This window comes from Thunnus maccoyii, chromosome 18, assembly GCF_910596095.1.
Source record: "Thunnus maccoyii chromosome 18, fThuMac1.1, whole genome shotgun sequence".
Classification (NCBI taxonomy): domain Eukaryota; kingdom Metazoa; phylum Chordata; class Actinopteri; order Scombriformes; family Scombridae; genus Thunnus; species Thunnus maccoyii.
In genome coordinates this window covers 19,410,605-19,431,787 of record NC_056550.1, presented here as the reverse complement: position 1 = coordinate 19,431,787, position 21,183 = coordinate 19,410,605, and the positions used below count along the sequence as shown (strand labels likewise).

Below are 21,183 nucleotides of genomic sequence, written 5' to 3'. Positions count from 1 at the left end.
TCAGTCACCTATTTCCATCTAGCGTTGGGTCACACTGTAAAGTAACCGTGTTACTGACACTGGACAGCAGTGGCACATCCATCACAGGCCTCAGGAGAACTGTCTCCCTCCTGACTCTAACACCTGATAGTCAACATACGTTTCACTGATTGTCCGTTTTATTTTCAATTGATATATCACGTCTGGACATGTAGCCAGAACCCCCTGACGTGTAGGCACGCCCTTTACTGGATTTATTACTTTTTGTGTGGTTAATCAAACCACATCACCGTTTCATTTTAAAATGAACGTTATTATTTATTGCAAATAGGTAAGAAATCAGAATAGGCCTACTTGTTGTCTTTAAAATTCAAATGGGATGCTTTCCAACAAAAATAATCATTGAAACGAACTCAAATAATATCTCAATAAAGTATAAAAAATCATTAAAGCGCTTTACAAATCTGACCACGCCCAATTCTTATACAACAATTTGTTTTAGTGTTTTAGTGTATTTACGAGAATTCACAATAGACCGTAATTTTTGGATGATGTCAGATAGCATGCAAGTTGCAGAAGACTTCGTCCTGCTTCAGACACAATCTAAGCAGTGCAGATCTGTCCTGTCCTTATCGTTTTTGCGAATCCGCAGTGCAATACATGGCCAACCCACTGCCCTAGCTCATCCAATCACAAATTACTGGGAGGAGAGAAGCGTTTGTAATAAAAGACGCATCTGGCACTGACAAAGCAGGATTCGTAAAACAAATCTAAAGACAGCAAAATGGTCGAGTGGACAGACGCCGAGCGTGCCGCCATCCAGGACATCTTCTCCAAGATGAACTATGAGACCGTGGGCGCTGAAACTCTTGCCAGGTGTGACATGTTTTTTTTTTTGTTTGTTTGTTTTTTTTTCATTTTCCTTCATGTAAATACACAAAAGAAGCAGTAATGTGTTCTTTGACACTCATAGAATTGGGAGTTATGGATGTTTTTACATGTTTCCCCAGGTGCCTGGTCGTCTACCCCTGGTGCCAGAGGTATTTCGGCAACTTTGGAAACCTCTACAACGCCGAAGCCATCATGGCTAACCCCATGATTGCCAAACATGGAACAACCATCCTCCACGGTCTGGACCGTGCTGTGAAGAACATGGACAACATCAAGGATACCTATGCTGAGCTGAGCGTGCTGCACTCCGAGAAACTGCACGTGGACCCTGATAATTTCAGGGTAATGATTTATGGAAACTGCTGTGACTGTTATTATACATATTCAATAATCATTCCAAAAACAGCTCACCCTTCATGTTGTTGATGTTTTCTGCTTGTTGTGTTGCAGCTGCTGGCTGACTGCCTGACCATTGTGGTTGCTAGCAAGATGGGCAAGGACTTCAATGCTGATGTCCAGGAAGCTTTCCAGAAGTTCCTGGCGGTGGTTGTGAGCTCCCTGGGAAGGCAGTACCACTAAAGAGCTGCAACAGAGGACCATCACATGCTGAGATTTTGTTTAAAAGCTTTTGGTTTTATCATGTCTCAAGAGCATAAACAAATAAAACAATAAGCATATCCAACAAGCTGTTTCCCCCAGTCTGTGTTTGTGGTCATATCACAAAATGACGTCTATATACAATTAAATTCTTTTCCCAATTACACTGTGTTCACAAAACGTTGCTTGGATTATGTTCATATGCAACGTTTTATCGAATGAATGAAGCCCGGAGTGAGGGTGTGGTTAGATCCAGGCAGCAAAAGCACTTTGGTTAAAGTTCGTTAAGATGGACGTTTCGTTTTAGATGTTAATAAACATGCTGAGCTTCAAGTCATTGCCGTTTTTTCTGTATTAGACGAAGACTATGATCTTTCTCTAACCTGAACCAAGTGCAGCAGTGGCTAAACATAACCATAAAAAGTTTGGATAATGCTTTTAGCAGATGCTGGACATAAAGAATCAAGTTGTCTCTGAAAATGCCACTCACACTTTCAACATCAACATTTTTGCACCTTAACAAACACGTTAATTAACAACTTTTTCTCATTGTGTTGAGAGCAAACGTAATTCATGTTATTGATGTATTGTAAACCTTCAGCCAGCATTACTGTACGTTTCTAGCAAAAACGTATTTGCTGTTGCAATTCACAACGATGTAAAAATTTGTATTGTGAAATAGGTCACAATATAAATGTTCAGTGGTAGAAGAAGTATTTAGATCTTTTAGTCAAAGCTGCAATACCGCAATCTGAAATGAGATTCAAGTAAAAGTCTGGCAAACATTACAGTACAGAAGTATTATCCAACATATCATATGTACTTAAGGATCAAAAGTACTCTATGCATATATTATTATTATTATTATTATTATTATTATTATTATTATTATTATTATTATTATTATTATTATTATAACATTGGTGCATTTTAACTAGTGATCCATAAGAATTCGTCATATTTTATTACATAATTATAGCTGTCAAATAAATGTAGTGGAGTAAAAGAAAAGGGGGTAGAAGAACAAAGTAGGCTAGTTATAGCCTGAATATTCAAATAAGGTACAAAATATTAAAATGCAAAAACGTTTTTAATTATTTATTATACATATTAAATATTGAACGTAATTGTTTACATTATTTATATACATGCATGCTCTTAAAAAAGTGAAAAATCATGCGAATAACTTTCTTTTTTAAATTATATTGTATTTTGAAGGAATTAGGAGTTGATGCAACAACGGTATAAAAAGTGACTCAATGGAAATCAAAATGGGTAAAAAAAAAAAAAGTCCTATTAAGATATTAACATTTACCAAGAGAAAATGGTATTAATACACATAGGAACATTAAATGACAACAACAGTAGGGGGGACATCTGAAAAACATTTTATTCATTTCACAATGGCATGGCCAAAAAAAAGTGGACAACTTTTAAGAAACAGTTAAAACAAGAATCATACCTTCTTCCACCAACACTTACAACCTACTAACATACTGTATTTCATCAATTTTCAAAAGAAGTCAATGATTTTCCAACGGGAACAGAGAGAGGACAAACATACTCTATATCTATATACTCTATTACATGGCTATAAAATAAACGATAAAAATAAGGATCATAGTATCATTTGATTCCACCAACACTGACAGCACAAATACACACACACACACTCTCTCTCTCTCTCTCTCTCTCTCTCTCTCTCTCTCTCTCTCTCTCTCTCTCTCTCTCTCTCGCTCTCCCTCTCTCTCACCACACACTCAAACGCAATCATGCACACACATCCCTGTCCTCGTATAAATCTACATGTTTATATGCAACCAGACTGTAACCACTGAAATGAAGGATACAATCTGAGGAATATTTAATATTGCTTTTTAATAAAACTATTCAAGTGTAAATTATATCATATTTTTAAATAAAACATACAAAAAGGGCGGAATCTACAGGCTAACAAGCTAACAGGCTGACAAACACAAATACACACACACAAACACACATATATATCATAATTTTTTAAATAAAACATATAAAATAAGGCAGAATCTATATATAGGCCTGATAGGCAGAATATACCCCTTTGGTGCATAACGTCCATTGGAGTGGACAGATGTTTTTTCAGTCACAGAAAAAAATGTACAAGAAAAATATCAGCCTATTGAAAACTCGATTAAAGTATTTCTAACATTTTATTTGGTGGAAAAACTTTTCTTTTTCTTTTTTTTTTACCTCTCTCTCTCTCTCTCTCTCTCTCTCTCTGAGAATAAAAGGATTTAACAGATAGTCCTGAGCTACTGCATCTCCTCTACCCTCCGTCATTTTGAATTTATGATGCAATATCTCAAAATGACAGAGAGACAAAAATACTGATGTTATTATATATATATATATATATTTGACAGGGATGTATAATAAGAGCTGGATAGGGCGCCGCCGCTCAGCCTTGCAGCCATTTTTTCCCCCCAGTGGCCACTTGCGGTATTGCAGCGAAAAATCCCCCTGCGGCCCAAAAAGCATTTTCCCCATAGACCAACACTGTAAGAGAAAAGAGACGTCTGTAAAACTCTAAAGCTAAAGCTATACATCCATAAATACATCCATAATATATGATGTATGATATTCAGATGGAATTGTTCGCCACCTGGTTGTTTGGATATGGTACTACAACTTAAATGGTTAAAAAATAAATAATAAATAAAATAAATAAATAAATAAATTATATATATATATATATATATATATATATATATATATATATATATATATACACACACACACACACACACACACACACATATATATATATATATATATATATATACATATATATATAATGACATTATGAATTCGAATTAAGTATAACGTCTTATTAGATATTATTCAATAATGATTCGTTATATATCATAATTTAACATTTTTGAAAGTGGTCACTTCAAAACGAGTACTTTTACTTTTTAGTGTATTGTGTCGAAAATGTGAATAGGACTTAATAATTGATTTAAAAAACCTGTTCTCACCTTGCGATAGTATTGCAACTTTGACCAACGATCCCTAATACTTCCACCTCTGAACATAAGTTTTTCACGGTATAAATTGTGTACTGTGGCCTATATTTATTTTTATAGTAGTATTAATAGAGAGTCCCTTGAACTTATTCTTCGAAATTATAAGTGAGAAGAGTCTGAATTTATTCTGCATTCATTCTGACCTGTTTTCCTTTGGTGATTCATGATGCATGTCAAAAAACAAAACAAGGACCCTCTGCTCTTTATATTTTTCTATCAATAATAAAATGCTGCTGACAGTTTATTTGAATTAAATTGATGTCATGCATGCTGTTGACTTGAAACCCTTTGATCGAGAAAAAAATCACTCAACCACACAAACAACCAGGAAAATTTCATTGCTTTTGATCATTTATTCATCTTCGGACTAACAGAGAGTATTGAAGCCCATGCTGCTGTCCGTCATCTGCCCCTGCAGTTTGCAGTTTATCGGTATTTCTCAGACAGGGCACGAGCCAGAGCAGCCAGGAACTTGTCCATAGCCACATGGACCTCAGGGGTGAAGTCAGCGGGGAACATGATGGCCATGACCACAAGAATGCAGTGGCCGATGATCTGTGAAAAGAGCATAATGAGTTTTAAATCAATCGCCAGCTCGTTTCTCAAGGCTAAGATGATCATAAACCCTACGCCCTTCTCACGTCTGTTTCTTCTGTTCATAATTGAGGAAGTAGGCCCTAGGTTGTATATATTAGGCCTACTGAGAGTCTCCGACCAGGGAATAGAAGGCTAAGATAGCCAAAAGTAACTTCTAGTGTGCATCACTGATTTTTATCATCCTGTTTCCTCTTTTTTCTTGCACTCCGATGACTGAACAGCGCTTTGATTGGGACTTCTTTAAACGTCGGATCTTAATTTATAATTTATTTATTGTTTCATTTCAAATCCAGTACGCAGGAGTGCACAGTGAATAAACAAACAAAAAAAAAAATCTGTGAATGTCCAAATAATTCCGTATACTGCACTGTGCCCGGGGTCACTCAAGGTGACACACCCTCAAATACACACAATTGGTCACAAACCTAATTTATTTTACAGTGAATAAAGAACATGGTGATATATTTTACAAGGGGGACCTGTGGAATAAATTCTATCTAACCTCTAAAGTACCACAATTTACTGAATTATGGTGTTAATCACGATAAGTGATATCTACCTTGAAGTTGGCAGGGTCCACACGCAGGGTGAAGGCGTGCAGCTCACTGAGGTTGAGAAGACCTCCCTTCAGATCGTCGATCTTGGACACAGCATCAGCAACTCCAGCCATCACGGTCTTTCCGTGCTTCTTCACGGGGGCAGAGCCAGGGCTCAAGTCCTTCCAGTGGGAGAAGTAAGTCTTGGTCTGGGGGTACACGACCAGCATCCTGGGTAGTGAGTGAATGAGTTAGTATAAGTAATAAATGAATAAATAAATAAATAAACATACATTTTCGGAACAGTATCAGTCAATTTTGGATCATATTTACCTGGACAGAGCATCGCCGCCGATGTCGTCAGCCTTGCCAGCCGCTTTAGCCCAGAAGGCCTTGACTACGGACTTGTCCTTAGCAGTGAGACTCATTTTGCTCGGTGATTGATTGGTTTGAGTTGAATACCGTATCAGCCCAAACTCTGGGGGCTTTTATACATGAGGCAAGACATGGGCACACCCGGTCACCTCCGAGATAGGCTGTGTGGCATTTGGAAGGGCTCCAGATGATACATTGCAGCTTGCATGAGATAAACACATAAGGGGGGTCCCATGACCCCACACGCACTCAACTACAGATTAATGATAAGGTTTTTTCAATTTATCTGAATTCATAAAACTCAATATAAATAAATCAGTGTGCACTCCTTTTGAAAATGCAAAACAAAAAGACCCACTGACAGCCACTGAAAACAACGAATTTAAAGTATATTATAAGAGTAAGTGTTCTGGTATCGGTGTTATAAATACACATTTACATATGTGCCAAACTGCAAATAAGTTGTTGTTGTTTGTTGCACAATCTGAAGAGTTAACACAACCCTGAAGTGGCATATTTTATATAAATAAATGTTAGTTTTGACCGAATCTAAAATTCATTAGTTCTTACATCAAAAAACTAGTTTTGACTCTAAGTAGTTTCATCTTCATCATCTTCATTTACTACATACTTCTGAACAATTATAGGTTACTCATGTTGTTTACAGCATGCAATATGCCATAACAAATAAAAAAAGAGAGGAACTTGGTCTAAATCAAAATTTTAGAGAACATGTATGTTAAATTTATGTTGGTAAGTGACAGACCAGGCAAATCTAATTAATAATTCTGATTTACATTAAATTTGGTTGTCAGTTGATCCCAGGTCACCTCAGGTGAAGTTTGCTGCCAATACATGACGTGTGCAAGACTTATCTAACGGGATACCAGAGCCTCCAAGGGGTGGATCCGCCCAGAGGGCAACAAGATAAATTTTCATAAGGCATGTAGTAGCTTAGCTGATATAGACTGCAGCGCAACTGGCATGTCTCTGTGTGGTTGTAGAGGCTACTTTTTCACTGTCCATTTAATTTAATTACGGTGTCATCGATCTGGCTCTGACATGCGTTCAAAAGAGACATTTCCTTATAACTAAAGCTTTCTTGGACTGAGGTGTGATGACTGAGCCACAAATTCAAATGGATCAATTTGTAACAATTTCCAGATAACGGACAAAAGCCTTCAAACCTTCTTTCAAGTCCTGCTTGCTGATTTTTGTTCGTTTTGGATTTACACATTGGTTACAATCACACTACCAGCTGATTCGTCTGGTATTGGTACGGGGGGCGGAGATTTAAGGGACAAGGGCGTGAAACAATAAGCCTCATCTGTCCATATTTGAAGACACACACAGTCAGACCACACTGATGGACAGATGCTGAGCGTCACAGCAGAGGTCTAGTGGACCTATCGCTTTAGCCAGGTAAAAACAAAATATGTTCAACCATATACTAATGCTTGACAACCATATTTCGAGAGCTATCTATTCATTAGTCAACCGGTAAGTTTGCAGACAAAATCTGTCATAATAAGCCTATATTTCTTATTTCATCTCTAGTAGCACAGGGCGTGGCTTAAAATTACTCCAATCCTTATTTAACCGTAGGTGACCTTTGATATAAAATAAAAAAACGACAGATTGTCAGATTAAATATTACATTTTTCTTCAGGATTCTTGCTCTGTACTGCATGACAGTATGCGCACTGTTGAGTCTGTTGCTATGTGATTGTTCTTAGATGTCCTGACGGTCTGTAGCTACTCTTTGGCAATCCCATCTGCTTGGAAAAACTGCACAATGGTATTTCCTTCAATCGACCTTACTATGGCAGCGATACTTTGCGTTTACAATTTTACAATTTCATTTATTTAGCAGATGCTTTTGCTTACATCTGAGAGCTGATACCACACAAGCAGGAATCTAGTCAGGAGAGAACAGGACGAGTAAGTGCCATTAAGCTAAGTTTGAGTCCGATAGGACAACCCGAAAGTCAGCTCATATAGATCGCATGTGAACTACGTTACTTTAGAAATGTTGAGATGGTACGTATTTTGGAAATGTTAATATGCTACGTTTTGTTGAAATGTTAATAAGCTACGTATTACACGCGTTGAAACGTAGATAGCGTGGCACGTAATGCCAATGTTTTATTCTGGCGACCAGAACAGATGGTGCACAGAGGCAATGCGTATAGTGCATAGATTGCATAGACGCAGATTTTGTTTTGCTTTGTATTTTTGTTTTTTCTCTATCTTCAGTCCATCAAGTGCAGAGGTGAGGTTTCATATCCAAAGACTTTGTCATGCACAGACACACACATGCAAAAACCTAAAGTGTATGACAAAAACACAAACAAAAAAACCCCCAAAAAACCTGGCAGAGTCCTCCTGTACTTACTGGGTTTCCCTGAGTCCCTTTACTGCGCCTATGTGACGTTAATACTCCTGGCACTAACCCAGCCAATCCCAACACAGCAATCTGTCAATCGGCACAACTAGTGAAATGTTAGATTGGGACCTGACGTAACCGCCAAACTGATTTACAGGTTCTATAAAAAGTCTAACACTATTGACAGCCAAGTCTGAGTTGTAATCTGATGCTGTTCAAAGTTTACATCAACTTGAAAATGCATAAATGAAAAAATCATGTAAATTCTGACAAGCTCAGAAGGATAATTGTTACAGTATTATAAAATGGGTTGTTAAAATCTCGCAATCTGATTGGTTGATAACTGGTATAATGAGCGTATAGAGCTATGATGTTTAAAGTAATTTTACAGTTCTATGTGTACAGTAATTATCACTCAGCTGCTACCGTTAAAATGTCCGCAATCTGTAAGCAAGCAGGGACGACGCAGAGCTCCACCAACCACTGTCTCCGCAGCACCATGGTGGTGCAAAAGCCTTTGGATGGGGACCTTCAAGCAAGAGAGGTAATGTCCGTAAGCGGGCACAAAGGTGAGAGCTCTCCCCAGAACTATCGGTGGCCGAAGGTGTCCGGAGAAGGTGGAGCAGCATTGTCACCACACCAAGCAATGCATAACAAAATGAGTAGGCTTAACGTTTTGCAATGTGACCTCAGTGATGTTGGACAGTTTTCTATTGGTGTACAATTAATGTGAATAAATAAACTCTGGTTAGTTCGCTTTAGCAGTTTACTAACGTTGCAGAGCAACCGCATGCAGCCGGGAACTACTTTCTTGTAAATTGCTCTTGAAATATGATTGTTTTTTAATAAAAACCTGTTTTTATTGGATTGTGTCTATAATTTCTATATTGTAATATTTGGTAACCATTTTATAAAGGCAATATCTCACTCCTGGCGATGGTATATTGCGAGATATTGCTTAATAAGACAATCTTTCATTTTATATGTGAGTATACCATACCACGTAAAAGAAAAAACAAATCAAAACAAAACAAAAAAATATTAAAAGGGTTTAACCCCATTGGAATACAGGGCAGAACATACTATACTTGGGTTTACATTATATTGTTGAGACGCCCTCTAGTGGACATGCAACGTCCATATTACACCATCCACATATTATAACGTCTGTGCCATTATAGAAATACAACTAGAAAAGGTACATTTTCTGAAGAAATTTTAGGTGAGGTTGCAACCTGGCGTGTATGGAGCACAAAAATGAAGTAAGCATAAATAAATAAAGAAAGACAGAAAAGTTGATTTAGTTATTTTGCATAGTAAATGTTGGGCTTTTGTATTGTGCACGCCTTTGTTAGGGCCCATATGACAAAGTAGAGCCTGAACTGACTCAAGTCAATTAAGTGACTGTGAGCCTATTTAAATGCCAAACAACACAAAAGTAGGGTATCACATTTTTTTCAAATGAACCTCTACTTGCCAAAGCTTGTGGTCCCGTCTCATCGATATTCATTTCACACACATCCCTAACAAAGTGGGTGTGTCATATAGTAAAGTGGGTGTATCGTGTAGACACTGCGAGTCCGCAGACAAACCTACTTGATCTCTGCTGCAGTAGCCTACCTGGGCGCAGCCGCAGAGCTAGCATCTACCTACAGCAAGCTGCCCAGATGTTAGGCATTTTATGAACATCTATAAATTGTAGCAACAGAAATAACCCATCAGAATACAGGACCTATTGATCAAGGAGCTTTGTAGCAGTGAGGGAGCCTTAGAGGTGCATGGCAACATACTCAGAGGTGATCAGGATCCACATGGAGTATAGCGCAGTGTCCAAAAGACACATTTGATATTATCAGTAGCCTATATTATTGGGGAGTAAGACTAACTGTGGGTAAATGGAAAAACGGAAAACAACCAATTAAAAACTTCTGAGGCTGCGGATTTATCAATATATATCAGTCCTGCTGCCTTCAAGTGCAGCACGGATTTAATGAACTAAAGGAGAAGCTCTTCGTACAGTATAAACAGCTGTGGACAGCAGATACTGTCAGTGCAGATCAGTGCAGACTGATTTACTGACTTTCCTGCTTTAACAACATTAAACTTTTTATTCTGTGCCGATTTTGGTTAGAGATTGTTTATTAAAATAAACAGTGCATTTATCTGTTGTTGCAGCACGTCTGCAGCAAGAATTTAGTTTGATCTTATTGATAAAATCGCCAAACCATCAGTGGATTGACATTGCGCCACAAATAGGCGTGGTTCTCAAACGTCTGTTGGCTGCTTCATTTGAATGAACCTCCCGCCTCTTTGCACCTCTCCTCCCACCTGTTCACCGTGCGCTCTGTGCTGGTCACCAATATACCACAGACGCGCAAAGCGAGTTTCAAGGTCAGGAAAATACCAAACCGGAACAAGCAAAGTGCTTCCATTGCGAAGGGAAGGAAGCACCGTGCGGGGTCAGCACAGTGCCCGAAAAGGATCGAAAAAGTGAGTAAGATCACAGCAGAAAAGTGATTGTCTTACGCCGAAGCTGTTAAGAAAATGACGAGAAACGACGAGATGGTGGCGGTGCAAAGAGAACCGGAGCAGAAAACGAATAAGCTAAACAAAATATCTGCATGGACAAGAAAAGCTTTTTGGCGTTCATTGCCATGGTTATCAGTTGTGCTGTTGAAATACATGAGAAGTCGGGAAGGATTAAGATGGTGTCGGACGCTGCCAGGAGATTCTTGAACATTGTGGACAGTGTGAGGGATTTGCACCAACTCAGAAAATTGGATCTGGGTTATAGAATGGACAATGTTGTGAATGGGAGCACTTAGTTTGCACTGTGGAACTGATAAAATCCACTAGTCGGCAGTAATGCGCCCGTAAACTGTTTCCGAGCTGTTTCCCTCCCTCAATCCTTCCTTCTTCTTCTCCCTCCCCATCTCTTTAAAAGCATAAGAAATCAACTCTGATTATCTGATTAACTGTAGACACCTTATAAGAAAATCTCATGTGCTCATCTTTCAGGCTGATGACCAACAGCCTCGTGTCACTGTTTAACATGAAAGGCGACGGCTCAAAAAAGGCTTTTCAACCAACTTTATGTGCGTTTTTATGGATTTCAAAGGGATGCAAACAAACCATTCAGAATAGGCAGTGATAGAGCTATCATAATCAGACCTTAGTAATACTTACTTTTGTGGGGAAACTGAATAGAATAGAATATAGTAATATATACTTTTTCACACCATGTGTTTGCATCCCTGATGCCAGTGTGTGTACACTAGCCTATTTCTTTATTGGCTCATTTGATTGTATTCTGTGATAATCAGGATTAAAAAAGGTTTATTGAAAAAAGGTTATTCTTTGTCTGTAAGTTGTCTTACTAAACTCAGCCTCTCATCTTTAAAGTTAATTGTTAAAGGAAAAGCTTTTGTACTATAAGTTACAATAGTTGTAGGAAAAATGGGGTCCAAAATGCACAGCCTTTGTTCTGTGTAAAATGCATTCCAAAGTTCAATTGATACTAATCTGATGCTTCAGTAGTCTCAGTTGGTTAAATCGAGTTGTTATATTCCAAAATTTGGCCTATTTAGTATGAAAGTCCCACTTTTTGTTTCCACACACTGTGGAGTGTGGCGGAGGGATACATTGTGGTAGGGGCGTGTAAGTCTGTTGACGTTATCTGGCTTTTACTACTCAAGACGTGCTCAGAGAAAGTTTTGTGTGTGTATGTTTTTTGTTGTTGTTTGTTTTTTGTTTTGTTAGTTTGGTTTTTTTTTGATTGCACAAACTATAACATGCCAATGCAAGGTCTGGTAGATGTATCTGACGTATCGATAAAAAAAGTTTTATTGGTACTTTTTTGTCAATTGTCTCATTTTGAGAGTAAATGTGAATATAATATGATGATATAATAATATAACGAATATAATATATAATCATGAATTCATGTTTGAAATTTGGTTGAATCTCAACGTTGTTTAGACGTCTGCCAACGTTGTCTTTTCAACGAGTTTTTGCAGGCCTACTTATCCATTCTCATTATTATTACAAACTGCGCAATATAGAAAAAATCGTATGTTGACACCGGACACACCGGGAGCCTAATTGTACTGAACCACCACTAAACCCCTGAAACAATCTAAGTGTTGCAGATGCTCTTATCACTGTTACAAATCCATAACACAGTACTTGACCGGCTCACCGCCCATCATATCGCACGCTTTTGGGAGGGGAACAGCTGGGTCGCATCTGGTGCACCCTATTTTTAGCTCGGCGCTCTGCTAGAGTTTAAGTTACAACATTACTGAGTGTAAACTACCATCACCCCATCTAGTTTTAAAAATAAGACTTAGTAACGTATCATTTCATAGAATAATAACCATGATAACAATACTGATAATTGTTTGGTTGTTTTTAATATTAACAATAACAATTATCATTGTTATTGTTCTTATGTTTTGATTTATTGTATAACAGCTTTAAATGTGTTTGAATGTAATTATTATATATTAGATTATTAGATTAGATTATTTATATTATCTATATACACACAATAATTATGTGTGTGTGTGTGTGTGTGTGTGTGTGTGTGTGTGTGTGTGTGTGTGTGTGTGTTTGTTTGTTTACTTCAAAATGATTAATTATTTACGCATTACCACTTCTTCTGTTTTACCACGATATTCCTGAATTAACGTAATTTTGGTAACACTTATAATGAAGGTACAAATATTATATTTAACTAAAATGCATTCAGTAATGCAGAATGTGTCATGAACTCCTGATGCTCAGCATTAACAAATGACTAAGTCACCATACATTTACGTGATTAGTTTGCATTTAATAGATAGTCAAAGCATGATACAACCTGATCATATAAATATTTGGGAAAATATATGAACTTTACGACTGTCCCCATTTTGAAATTCTGCTAGTTTATTGTCCCGTTTAACAGACTGGAAACACAGTCTACTCCTGATGTCTAAAATAATCACAAAAGATTTTTTTTTTTAATTCATGCATTTATTTATTATTTGCAGAGTGAGCTCTTGCTGCAGTCTCCGTCTTCTACTCCAGCTGTTTATCTGTATTTCTCAGCCAGGGCCAGAGCCAGAGCAGCCAGGAACTTGTCCATAGCCACATGGACCTCAGGGGTGAAGTCGTCGGGGAACATGATGGCCAGGACCACAAGGATGTTGTGGGAGGCAATCTGTGAAAAGATGATAATCATATAGATGTTAGATATATGGAGTTTTTTTTTATCTCCCCATCCACACATCTGTCCCAGATGTTTGCTGTTACAGTTGTTGCTCATGCTGTACTCCATTCTTCATATGTACAGTATAGACCTAATTGAACAATGCAGGTTTATCTGAACGGAACAGAATTATCTACACGGTACACAAGGACATTATGTGCCTGTTAATGACAAATGAACCTGTTGCGAGACTTGAAACCAAAGTCTGAGAAACACACTACATCATGTATTGATGATTTTGAATTTGCACCTTGAAGTTGGCAGGGTCCACTCGCAGAGTGAAGGCATGCAGCTCACTGAGGCTGAGAAGACCTCCTTTCAGATCGTCGATCTTGGTCAGAGCATCAGCAACTCCAGCCATGATAGTTCTTCCGTGCTTCCTCACGTTGGCAGATCCGGGGCTCAAGTCCTTCCAGTGGGCGAAGTAAGTCTTGGTCTGCGGGTAGACGATCAACATCCTGGGTAGAAAATTAAAAAGGTGAGTATGTAATTGAATCCATCAGTGTTGGAGCAGGTTACATCAGTCTGTTTTAAGTTATATTTACCTGGAGATAGCATCCATACCGATTTCGTCCGCCTTTGAAGACACCTTATTCCAGAAAGCCTTGACATTGGCTTTGTCCTTAGCAGTGAGACTGGTCATCTTGCCTGTTGGTTGAGTGTCGCTTAGTGCTTTGTAGCCCAAACAATGGGGGGGTTTTTATAGTTAAAACAAAGCATGGACACACCCGAGACCACCTCCAAGATAGGCTGCAGAGGGCGTTTCCTGTTAGGTTGCAGCCCCCATGAGATAAAAATCTTCATATGGTGGCCCCAGAGCCTCTTTGAATTACATCACCCAATCTAAAACACAGTAATCTACCTAATCATTTAACACATATTGTGTTACATAATGTGGTACATAATATAGATATGGACACACTCGAGGCAGTCACGGTCTGTGAGCAGCTACTGGCAAAAATAAGGGCAAATGATACCACCATAGGAGCATACACATATTGATAATACATATTGATAATATGTATTATAATAACACGTATTATAATATATACATATTGATGATAAAATTATGATTAAAATCTGAACACAGCTTTAACAGAGGATCATTTGACAATTTGATCCAAGTGAGACAGAAAAAACCCTTGATGTTCTGCTTCATGTTGAAGTTGTATGAAGAAAAAAACTTGTAGACACTAATGTTCACACTGAAATGAATGAAATGATAATTGCAATCAACAAACTGATGGCTGAGCGTTTCTGTTTACAATGAGCAGTGGGGAAATCAGAAAAAAGGACGGTACAGCTGACAGTGTCAAACTAGTATTTAAACCGAAATATTACGGTCGCTGTCCAAGGTCCTGATCATGGAACCTGCTCGGTTTCTTTTGCTGTTATTGTGCAGTCTCTGGGTGACAAACTGGCATTTTGTTACTGTGTTCATCATGTATGTGTGTATATCATGCTGTGGCTCTGCCAACAATTTGTGATCTTTTCAATTTACGCCCGTTTGACCAAAAGATAACGACACAAAGGGAAAATAAGTTTCAAGATATCTTGTAAACTTTTTTCTTTGACATCATTACTTCTTATTATCACACTGCGTTACTATGCATTATTATTTAAATATGAATCATTGTGAGTCTGAGGAAGTTTGTATTGTTTTGCCCTGTTGAATGATGGGGCCCTGTGGGGCGGTATACTTTGTACCTCAAGCTATTTTTGTCTTTCTTAGAAACAATCTAACTCGTGCAGATACTCTTATCATTGTCTTAAATCAGCGGTTGACCGGCCCACTGTCATCCAGTCACATGCTTCTGGGAGGGGAGCAGGATTGCTTTAAAAGGGGAATCTATTGCCGGGAAGCAAAGCATCTACTGATCCGCACAGGACAATCTAGACGACAGCAAAATGGTCGAGTGGACAGACTTCGAGCGCGCCACCATCCAGGACATCTTCGCCAAGATGGACTATGAGTCTGTGGGCCCTGCAGCTCTTGCCAGGTGAGGTGTACTTGTTATTTTGCATCAACAAGAGTGTACTGACGTAATCTTTATGACACCCTAAACAAGACACTATTTAAGGATCAGGATTTATGTTTTGGATGCACTTTGTCAGAACACAACGTGTCCCAAAGAATCACAAATGTTTTTTTTTTTTCTTTTTTTGTGCTACAAATGATCTCAATCTTAAACACTTGTGTTCTTTAATATTTTTTCAGGTGTCTGGTCGTCTACCCCTGGTGCCAGAGGTATTTCGGCAACTTTGGAAACCTCTACAACGCCGCCGCCATCAAGGGAAACCCGATGATTGCAAAACATGGAACAACTATCCTCCACGGTCTGGACCGGGCTGTGAAGAACATGGACAAGATCAAGGAAACTTATGCCGAGCTGAGCGTGCTGCACTCCGAGAAACTGCACGTGGACCCTGATAATTTCAAGGTAATGAGTTATGGAACCGCTGTGACTATTATTATAGATATTCAATAATCATTCCAAAAACAGCTCACCCTTCATGTTGTTGATGTTTTCTGCTTGTTATGTTGCAGCTGCTGGCTGACTGCCTGACCATTGTGGTTGCTAGCAAGATGGGCAATGACTTCACTGCGCAGGTCCAAGAAGTTTTCCAGAAGTTCCTGGCTGTGGTTGTGAGCTCCCTGGGAAGGCAGTACCACTAAAGAGCTGCAACAGAGGACCATCACATGATGACAGGCTCTTTGTTTTTATCATGTCTCAAAGTCAAATAAAAGAATAAGCATATTCAAAACGTTGTTTGTCTGTAATTATGAACGAAACAGATTATATCACCATGAAATTTAACAGGGTATCTGAGAAAATAATGATTACAAAAAAAGTGACCTTTGGACACAAAAAGCCACGAAAAAGATGTTCAAATGTTAAATTGATAGTCCACGTGCATTTCATGAGAGCAGCCTATTTTTAACTCGGCCTTCTTCTGGAGTTTAATTTACATCACTGAATGTCAACTACCATCACCCAATCTAGTTTTAAAACTAGGACTAAATAACGTAACATTTCATTTAATGATAATAACAATAAAAACGATAATGATAATAGTTTTGTTGCTGTTAATATTGTCATTGTTATTGTTCTTATGTTTTTTGTATAACAGCATATATTGCATCTAACTGTGACTTCAAATGTCTTTACATTTAATTATTATATATTAAATATAATTATTTAGATTGTTTATATCCATGCATTACTAATTAACTCTTCTGTTTCTCCACGACATTCCTGAATTAAATGAATTTTGGTAACACTTTATAATGAAAGTACAAATCATGTATTTAACTAAAATGCATTAATTAATGCAGGATTTGACATGAACTCCTGATGCTCAGCATTAACAAATGATCATGTAACTATGACTTTACCCGATTACTTTACATTTAATTGTTAATTAATTAATATTAATTGACAGTTACTTCATACATTGACAGTTTTTATACCCACAATTACTGTGAGTTTAAGATTAAAGCATGATACAACCAGATTAACTAAAACAAATTAATTTGTTTTCTAAAACTTTGGGAAAGTATATGAACTTTACCACTGTCCCCATTTTGAAATTCTACTAGTTTATTGTGCGGTTGAACAGAAAACACAGTTGACTCGTGTTGTCTAAAATAATCACAAAGAAAAGATTTTTTTTAAGTCATGCATTTATTAATTATTTGCAGAGTGAGCTCTTGCTGCAGTCTCTGTCTTCTACTCCAGCTGTTTATCTGTATTTCTCAGCCAGGGCGAGAGCCAGAGCAGCCAGGAACTTGTCCATAGCCACATGGACCTCAGGGGTGAAGTCGTCGGGGAACATGATGGCCATGACCACAAGGATGTTGTGGGAGGCAATCTGTGAAAAGATGATAATCACATAGATGTTAGATATATGGAGTTTTTTTTTATCTCCCCATCCACACATCTGTCCCAGATGTTTGCTGTTACAGTTGTTGCTCATTCTGTGCTCCATTCTTCATATGTACAGTATAGACCTAATTGAACAATGCAGCTTTATTTGAACGGAACAGAATTATCTACACTTGTACATAAGGACATTATGTGCCTGTTAATGACAAATGAACCTGTCGCGAGACTTGAAACCAAAGTTTGAGAAACACACTACATCATGTATTGATGATTTTGAATTTGCACCTTGAAGTTGGCAGGGTCCACTCGCAGAGTGAAGGCATGCAGCTCACTGAGGCTGAGAAGACCTCCTTTCAGGTCGTCGATCTTGGTCAGAGCATCAGCAACTCCAGCCATAATAGTTCTTCCGTGTTTCCTCACGTTGGCAGAGCCGGGGCTCAAGTCATTCCAGTGGGCGAAGTAAGTCTTGGTCTGCGGGTAGACGATCAGCATCCTGGGTAGAAAATTAAAAAGGTGAGTATGTAAATGAATCCATCAGTGTTGGAGCAGGTTACATCAGTCTGTTTTAAGTTATATTTACCTGGAGATGGCATCCATACCGATTTCGTCCGCCTTTGAAGATACCTTATCCCAGAAGGCCTTGACATTGGCTTTGTCCTTAGCAGTGAGACTGGTCATCTTGCCTGTTGGTTGAGTGTCGCTGAGTGCTTTGTAGCCCAAACAACGGAGGTTTTTATAGTTAAAACAAAGCATGGACACACCCGAGACCACCTCCAAGATAGGCTGCAGAGGGCGTTTCCTGTTAGGTTGCAGCCCCCATGAGATAAAGAAAAATCTTCATATGGTGGCCCCAGAGCCTCTTTAAATTACATCACTCAATCTAAAACACAGTAATCTACCTAATTATTTAAAATATATTGGACACACTCGGGACAGTCACGGTCTGTGAACAGCTACTGGCAAAAATGAGGGCAAAAATACCACCATATGAGCATATACATATTGATGATCCATATTGATAATGTGTATTATAATAATATGTATTATAATATATACATATTGATAATAAAATTTTGATTAAAATCTGAAGACAGCTTTAACAGAGGATCATTTGACAATTTGATCCAAGTGAGACAGAAAACACCCTTGATGTGCTGCTTTATATTGAAGTTGCATGAAGAAAAAAACTTGTAGACACTAATGTTCACACTGAAATGAATGAAATGGTGATTGCAATCAACAAACTGATGGCTGAGCGTTTCTGTTTACAATGAGCAGTGGGGAAATCAGAAAAAAGGACGGTAGAGCTGACAGTGTCAAACTAGTATATGCTCCGAAATATTACGGTCGCTGTCCAAGGTCCTGATCATGGAACCTGCTCGGTTTCTTTTGCTGTTATTGTGCAGTCTCTGGGTAACAAACTGGCATTTTGTTACTGTGTTCATCATGTATGTGTGTACATCGTGCTGTGGCTCTACCAACAACTATTTGTGATCATTTCAATTTACGCCTGTTTGACCAAAAGATAACGACACGAAGTGGAAATAAGCTTCAAGATACTTTGTAAACTTTTTTCTTTTACATCATTATTTCTTCTTTTCACATCGGGTATCTTTGCATTATCATTTAAATATAATTCATTTTGAGTCTGTGGGAGTTTGTATTGTTTTGCCTTGCTGAATAATGGGGCCTGTGGGGCTGCCGGGTATACTTTGTACCTCGAGCTATTTTTGTCTTTCTCAGGAACAATCGAAGTGGTGCAGATACCCTTATCATTGTCCTAAATCAGCACTTGACCGGCCCACTGTCATCCAGTCACATGCTTCTGGGAGGGGAGCAGGATTGCTTTAAAAGGGGCATCTGGTGCCGGGAAGCAAAGCATCTACTGATCCGCACAGGACAATCTAGACGTCAGCAAAATGGTCGAGTGGACAGACTTCGAGCGCGCCACCATCCAGGACATCTTCGCCAAGATGGACTATGAGTCTGTGGGCCCTGCAGCTCTTGCCAGGTGAGGTGTACTTGTTATTTTGCATCAACGAGAGTGTACTGACGTAATCTTTATGACACCCTAAAAAAGACACTATTTAAGGATCAGGATTTATGTTTTGGATGCACTTTGTCAGAACACAACGTGTCCCAAAGAATCACAAATGTTTTTTTTTTCTTTTTTTGTGCTACAAATGATCTCAATCTTAAACACTTGTGTTCTTTAATATTTTTTCAGGTGTCTGGTCGTCTACCCCTGGTGCCAGAGGTATTTCGGCAACTTTGGAAACCTCTACAACGCCGCCGCCATCAAGGGAAACCCGATGATTGCAAAACATGGAACAACTATCCTCCACGGTCTGGACCGGGCTGTGAAGAACATGGACAACATCAAGGAAACTTATGCCGAGCTGAGCGTGCTGCACTCCGAGAAACTGCACGTGGACCCTGATAATTTCAAGGTAATGAGTTATGGAACCGCTGTGACTATTATTATAGATATCCAATAATCATTCCAAAAACAGATCAGCCTTCATGTTGTTGATGTTTTCTGCTTGTTATGTTGCAGCTGCTGGCTGACTGCCTGACCATTGTGGTTGCTAGCAAGATGGGCAATGACTTCACTGCGCAGGTCCAAGAAGTTTTCCAGAAGTTCCTGGCTGTGGTTGTGAGCTCCCTGGGAAGGCAGTACCACTAAAGAGCTGCAACAGAGGACCATCACATGATGACAGGCTCTTTGTTTTTATCATGTCTCAAAGTCAAATAAAAGAATAAGCATATTCAAAACGTTGTTTGTCTGTAATTATGAACGAAACAGATTATATCACCATGAAATTAAACAGGGTATCTGAGAAAATAATGATAACAAAAAAAGTGACTTTTGGACACAAAAAGCCACGAAAAAAGATGTTCAAATGTTAAATTGATAGTCCACGTGCATTTCATGAGAGCAGCCTATTTTTAACTCGGCCTTCTTCTGGAGTTTAATTTACATCACTGAATGTCAACTACCATCACCCAATCTAGTTTTAAAACTAGGACTAAATAACGTAACATTTCATTTAATGATAATAACAATAAAAACGATAATGATAATAGTTTTGTTGCTGTTAATATTGTCATTGTTATTGTTCTTATGTTTTTTGTATAACAGCATATATTGCATCTAACTGTAACTTCAAATGTCTTTACATTTAATTATTATATATTCAATATAATTATTTAGATTGTTTATATCCATGCATTACTAATTACCTCTTCTGTTTCCCCACGACATTCCTGAATTAAATGAATTTTGGTAACACTTTATAATGAAAGTACAAATCATGTATTTAACTAAGATGCATTAATTAATGCAGGATGTACCTAGAACTCCTGATGCTCAGCATTAACAAATGATCACGGAAGTATGACTTTACCCGATTACTTTACATTTAATAGTCAATTAATTAATATTAATTGACAGTTTTATACCCACAATTACTGTGAGTTTAAGATTAAAGCATGATACAACCAGATCATGTAAAACTTTGGGAAAATATATGATCTTTACGTATTTATCCTTTGGGGATATTCAGATGAAAACATGGCATTAGCGGTTATGCATACTATACTAAATATTTCCACATAA

General features: G+C 38.1%; 6 protein-coding genes across 8 annotated transcripts; 3 read left to right on the top strand and 3 right to left on the bottom strand.

Annotated features, from left to right (window-relative positions):
* The first annotated feature begins 701 nt into the window (after positions 1–701).
* On the top strand, positions 702–1,475 carry LOC121884129 (hemoglobin subunit beta-2-like). Its single transcript, XM_042392755.1, has 3 exons — positions 702–855; positions 990–1,212; positions 1,321–1,475. Exons 1-3 carry the CDS (start codon positions 764–766, stop codon positions 1,447–1,449), a joined length of 444 nt encoding a protein of 147 aa, XP_042248689.1. The 5' UTR covers positions 702–763; the 3' UTR covers positions 1,450–1,475.
* A 3,450-nt stretch (positions 1,476–4,925) lies between these two features.
* Positions 4,926–6,093, bottom strand: LOC121884193 (hemoglobin subunit alpha-1). Its single transcript, XM_042392873.1, has 3 exons — positions 5,999–6,093; positions 5,689–5,896; positions 4,926–5,087 (listed from the first exon to the last, which is right to left on the bottom strand). The coding sequence occupies exons 1-3, from the start codon at positions 6,091–6,093 to the stop codon at positions 4,959–4,961; spliced, it is 432 nt and encodes a 143-aa protein (XP_042248807.1). The 3' UTR covers positions 4,926–4,958.
* A 7,092-nt stretch (positions 6,094–13,185) lies between these two features.
* Positions 13,186–16,267, bottom strand: LOC121883720 (hemoglobin embryonic subunit alpha-like). The gene is made up of 4 exons (XM_042392161.1): positions 16,187–16,267; positions 14,223–14,325; positions 13,928–14,135; positions 13,186–13,629 (listed from the first exon to the last, which is right to left on the bottom strand). Exons 1-4 carry the CDS (start codon positions 16,191–16,193, stop codon positions 13,501–13,503), a joined length of 447 nt encoding a protein of 148 aa, XP_042248095.1. The 5' UTR covers positions 16,194–16,267; the 3' UTR covers positions 13,186–13,500.
* On the top strand, positions 14,073–16,437 carry LOC121883721 (hemoglobin subunit beta-like). Its single transcript, XM_042392163.1, has 4 exons — positions 14,073–14,155; positions 15,456–15,677; positions 15,896–16,118; positions 16,226–16,437. The coding sequence occupies exons 2-4, from the start codon at positions 15,586–15,588 to the stop codon at positions 16,352–16,354; spliced, it is 444 nt and encodes a 147-aa protein (XP_042248097.1). The 5' UTR covers positions 14,073–14,155; positions 15,456–15,585; the 3' UTR covers positions 16,355–16,437.
* On the top strand, positions 14,102–20,323 carry LOC121883722 (hemoglobin subunit beta-like). 3 transcript variants are annotated; one of them, XM_042392164.1, is made up of 4 exons: positions 14,102–14,155; positions 19,308–19,575; positions 19,792–20,014; positions 20,122–20,323. In XM_042392164.1, exons 2-4 carry the CDS (start codon positions 19,484–19,486, stop codon positions 20,248–20,250), a joined length of 444 nt encoding a protein of 147 aa, XP_042248098.1. In that variant the 5' UTR covers positions 14,102–14,155; positions 19,308–19,483; the 3' UTR covers positions 20,251–20,323. The 3 variants fall into 3 exon arrangements, with proteins under 3 accessions (XP_042248098.1, XP_042248100.1, XP_042248099.1); XM_042392166.1 differs by lacking the exon at positions 14,102–14,155 and adding an exon at positions 14,511–15,086; XM_042392165.1 differs by lacking the exon at positions 14,102–14,155 and adding an exon at positions 17,990–18,077.
* On the bottom strand, positions 17,398–18,352 carry LOC121883719 (hemoglobin embryonic subunit alpha-like). The gene is made up of 3 exons (XM_042392160.1): positions 18,145–18,352; positions 17,850–18,057; positions 17,398–17,550 (listed from the first exon to the last, which is right to left on the bottom strand). The coding sequence occupies exons 1-3, from the start codon at positions 18,315–18,317 to the stop codon at positions 17,422–17,424; spliced, it is 510 nt and encodes a 169-aa protein (XP_042248094.1). The 5' UTR covers positions 18,318–18,352; the 3' UTR covers positions 17,398–17,421.
* Positions 20,324–21,183: the final 860 nt, after the last annotated feature.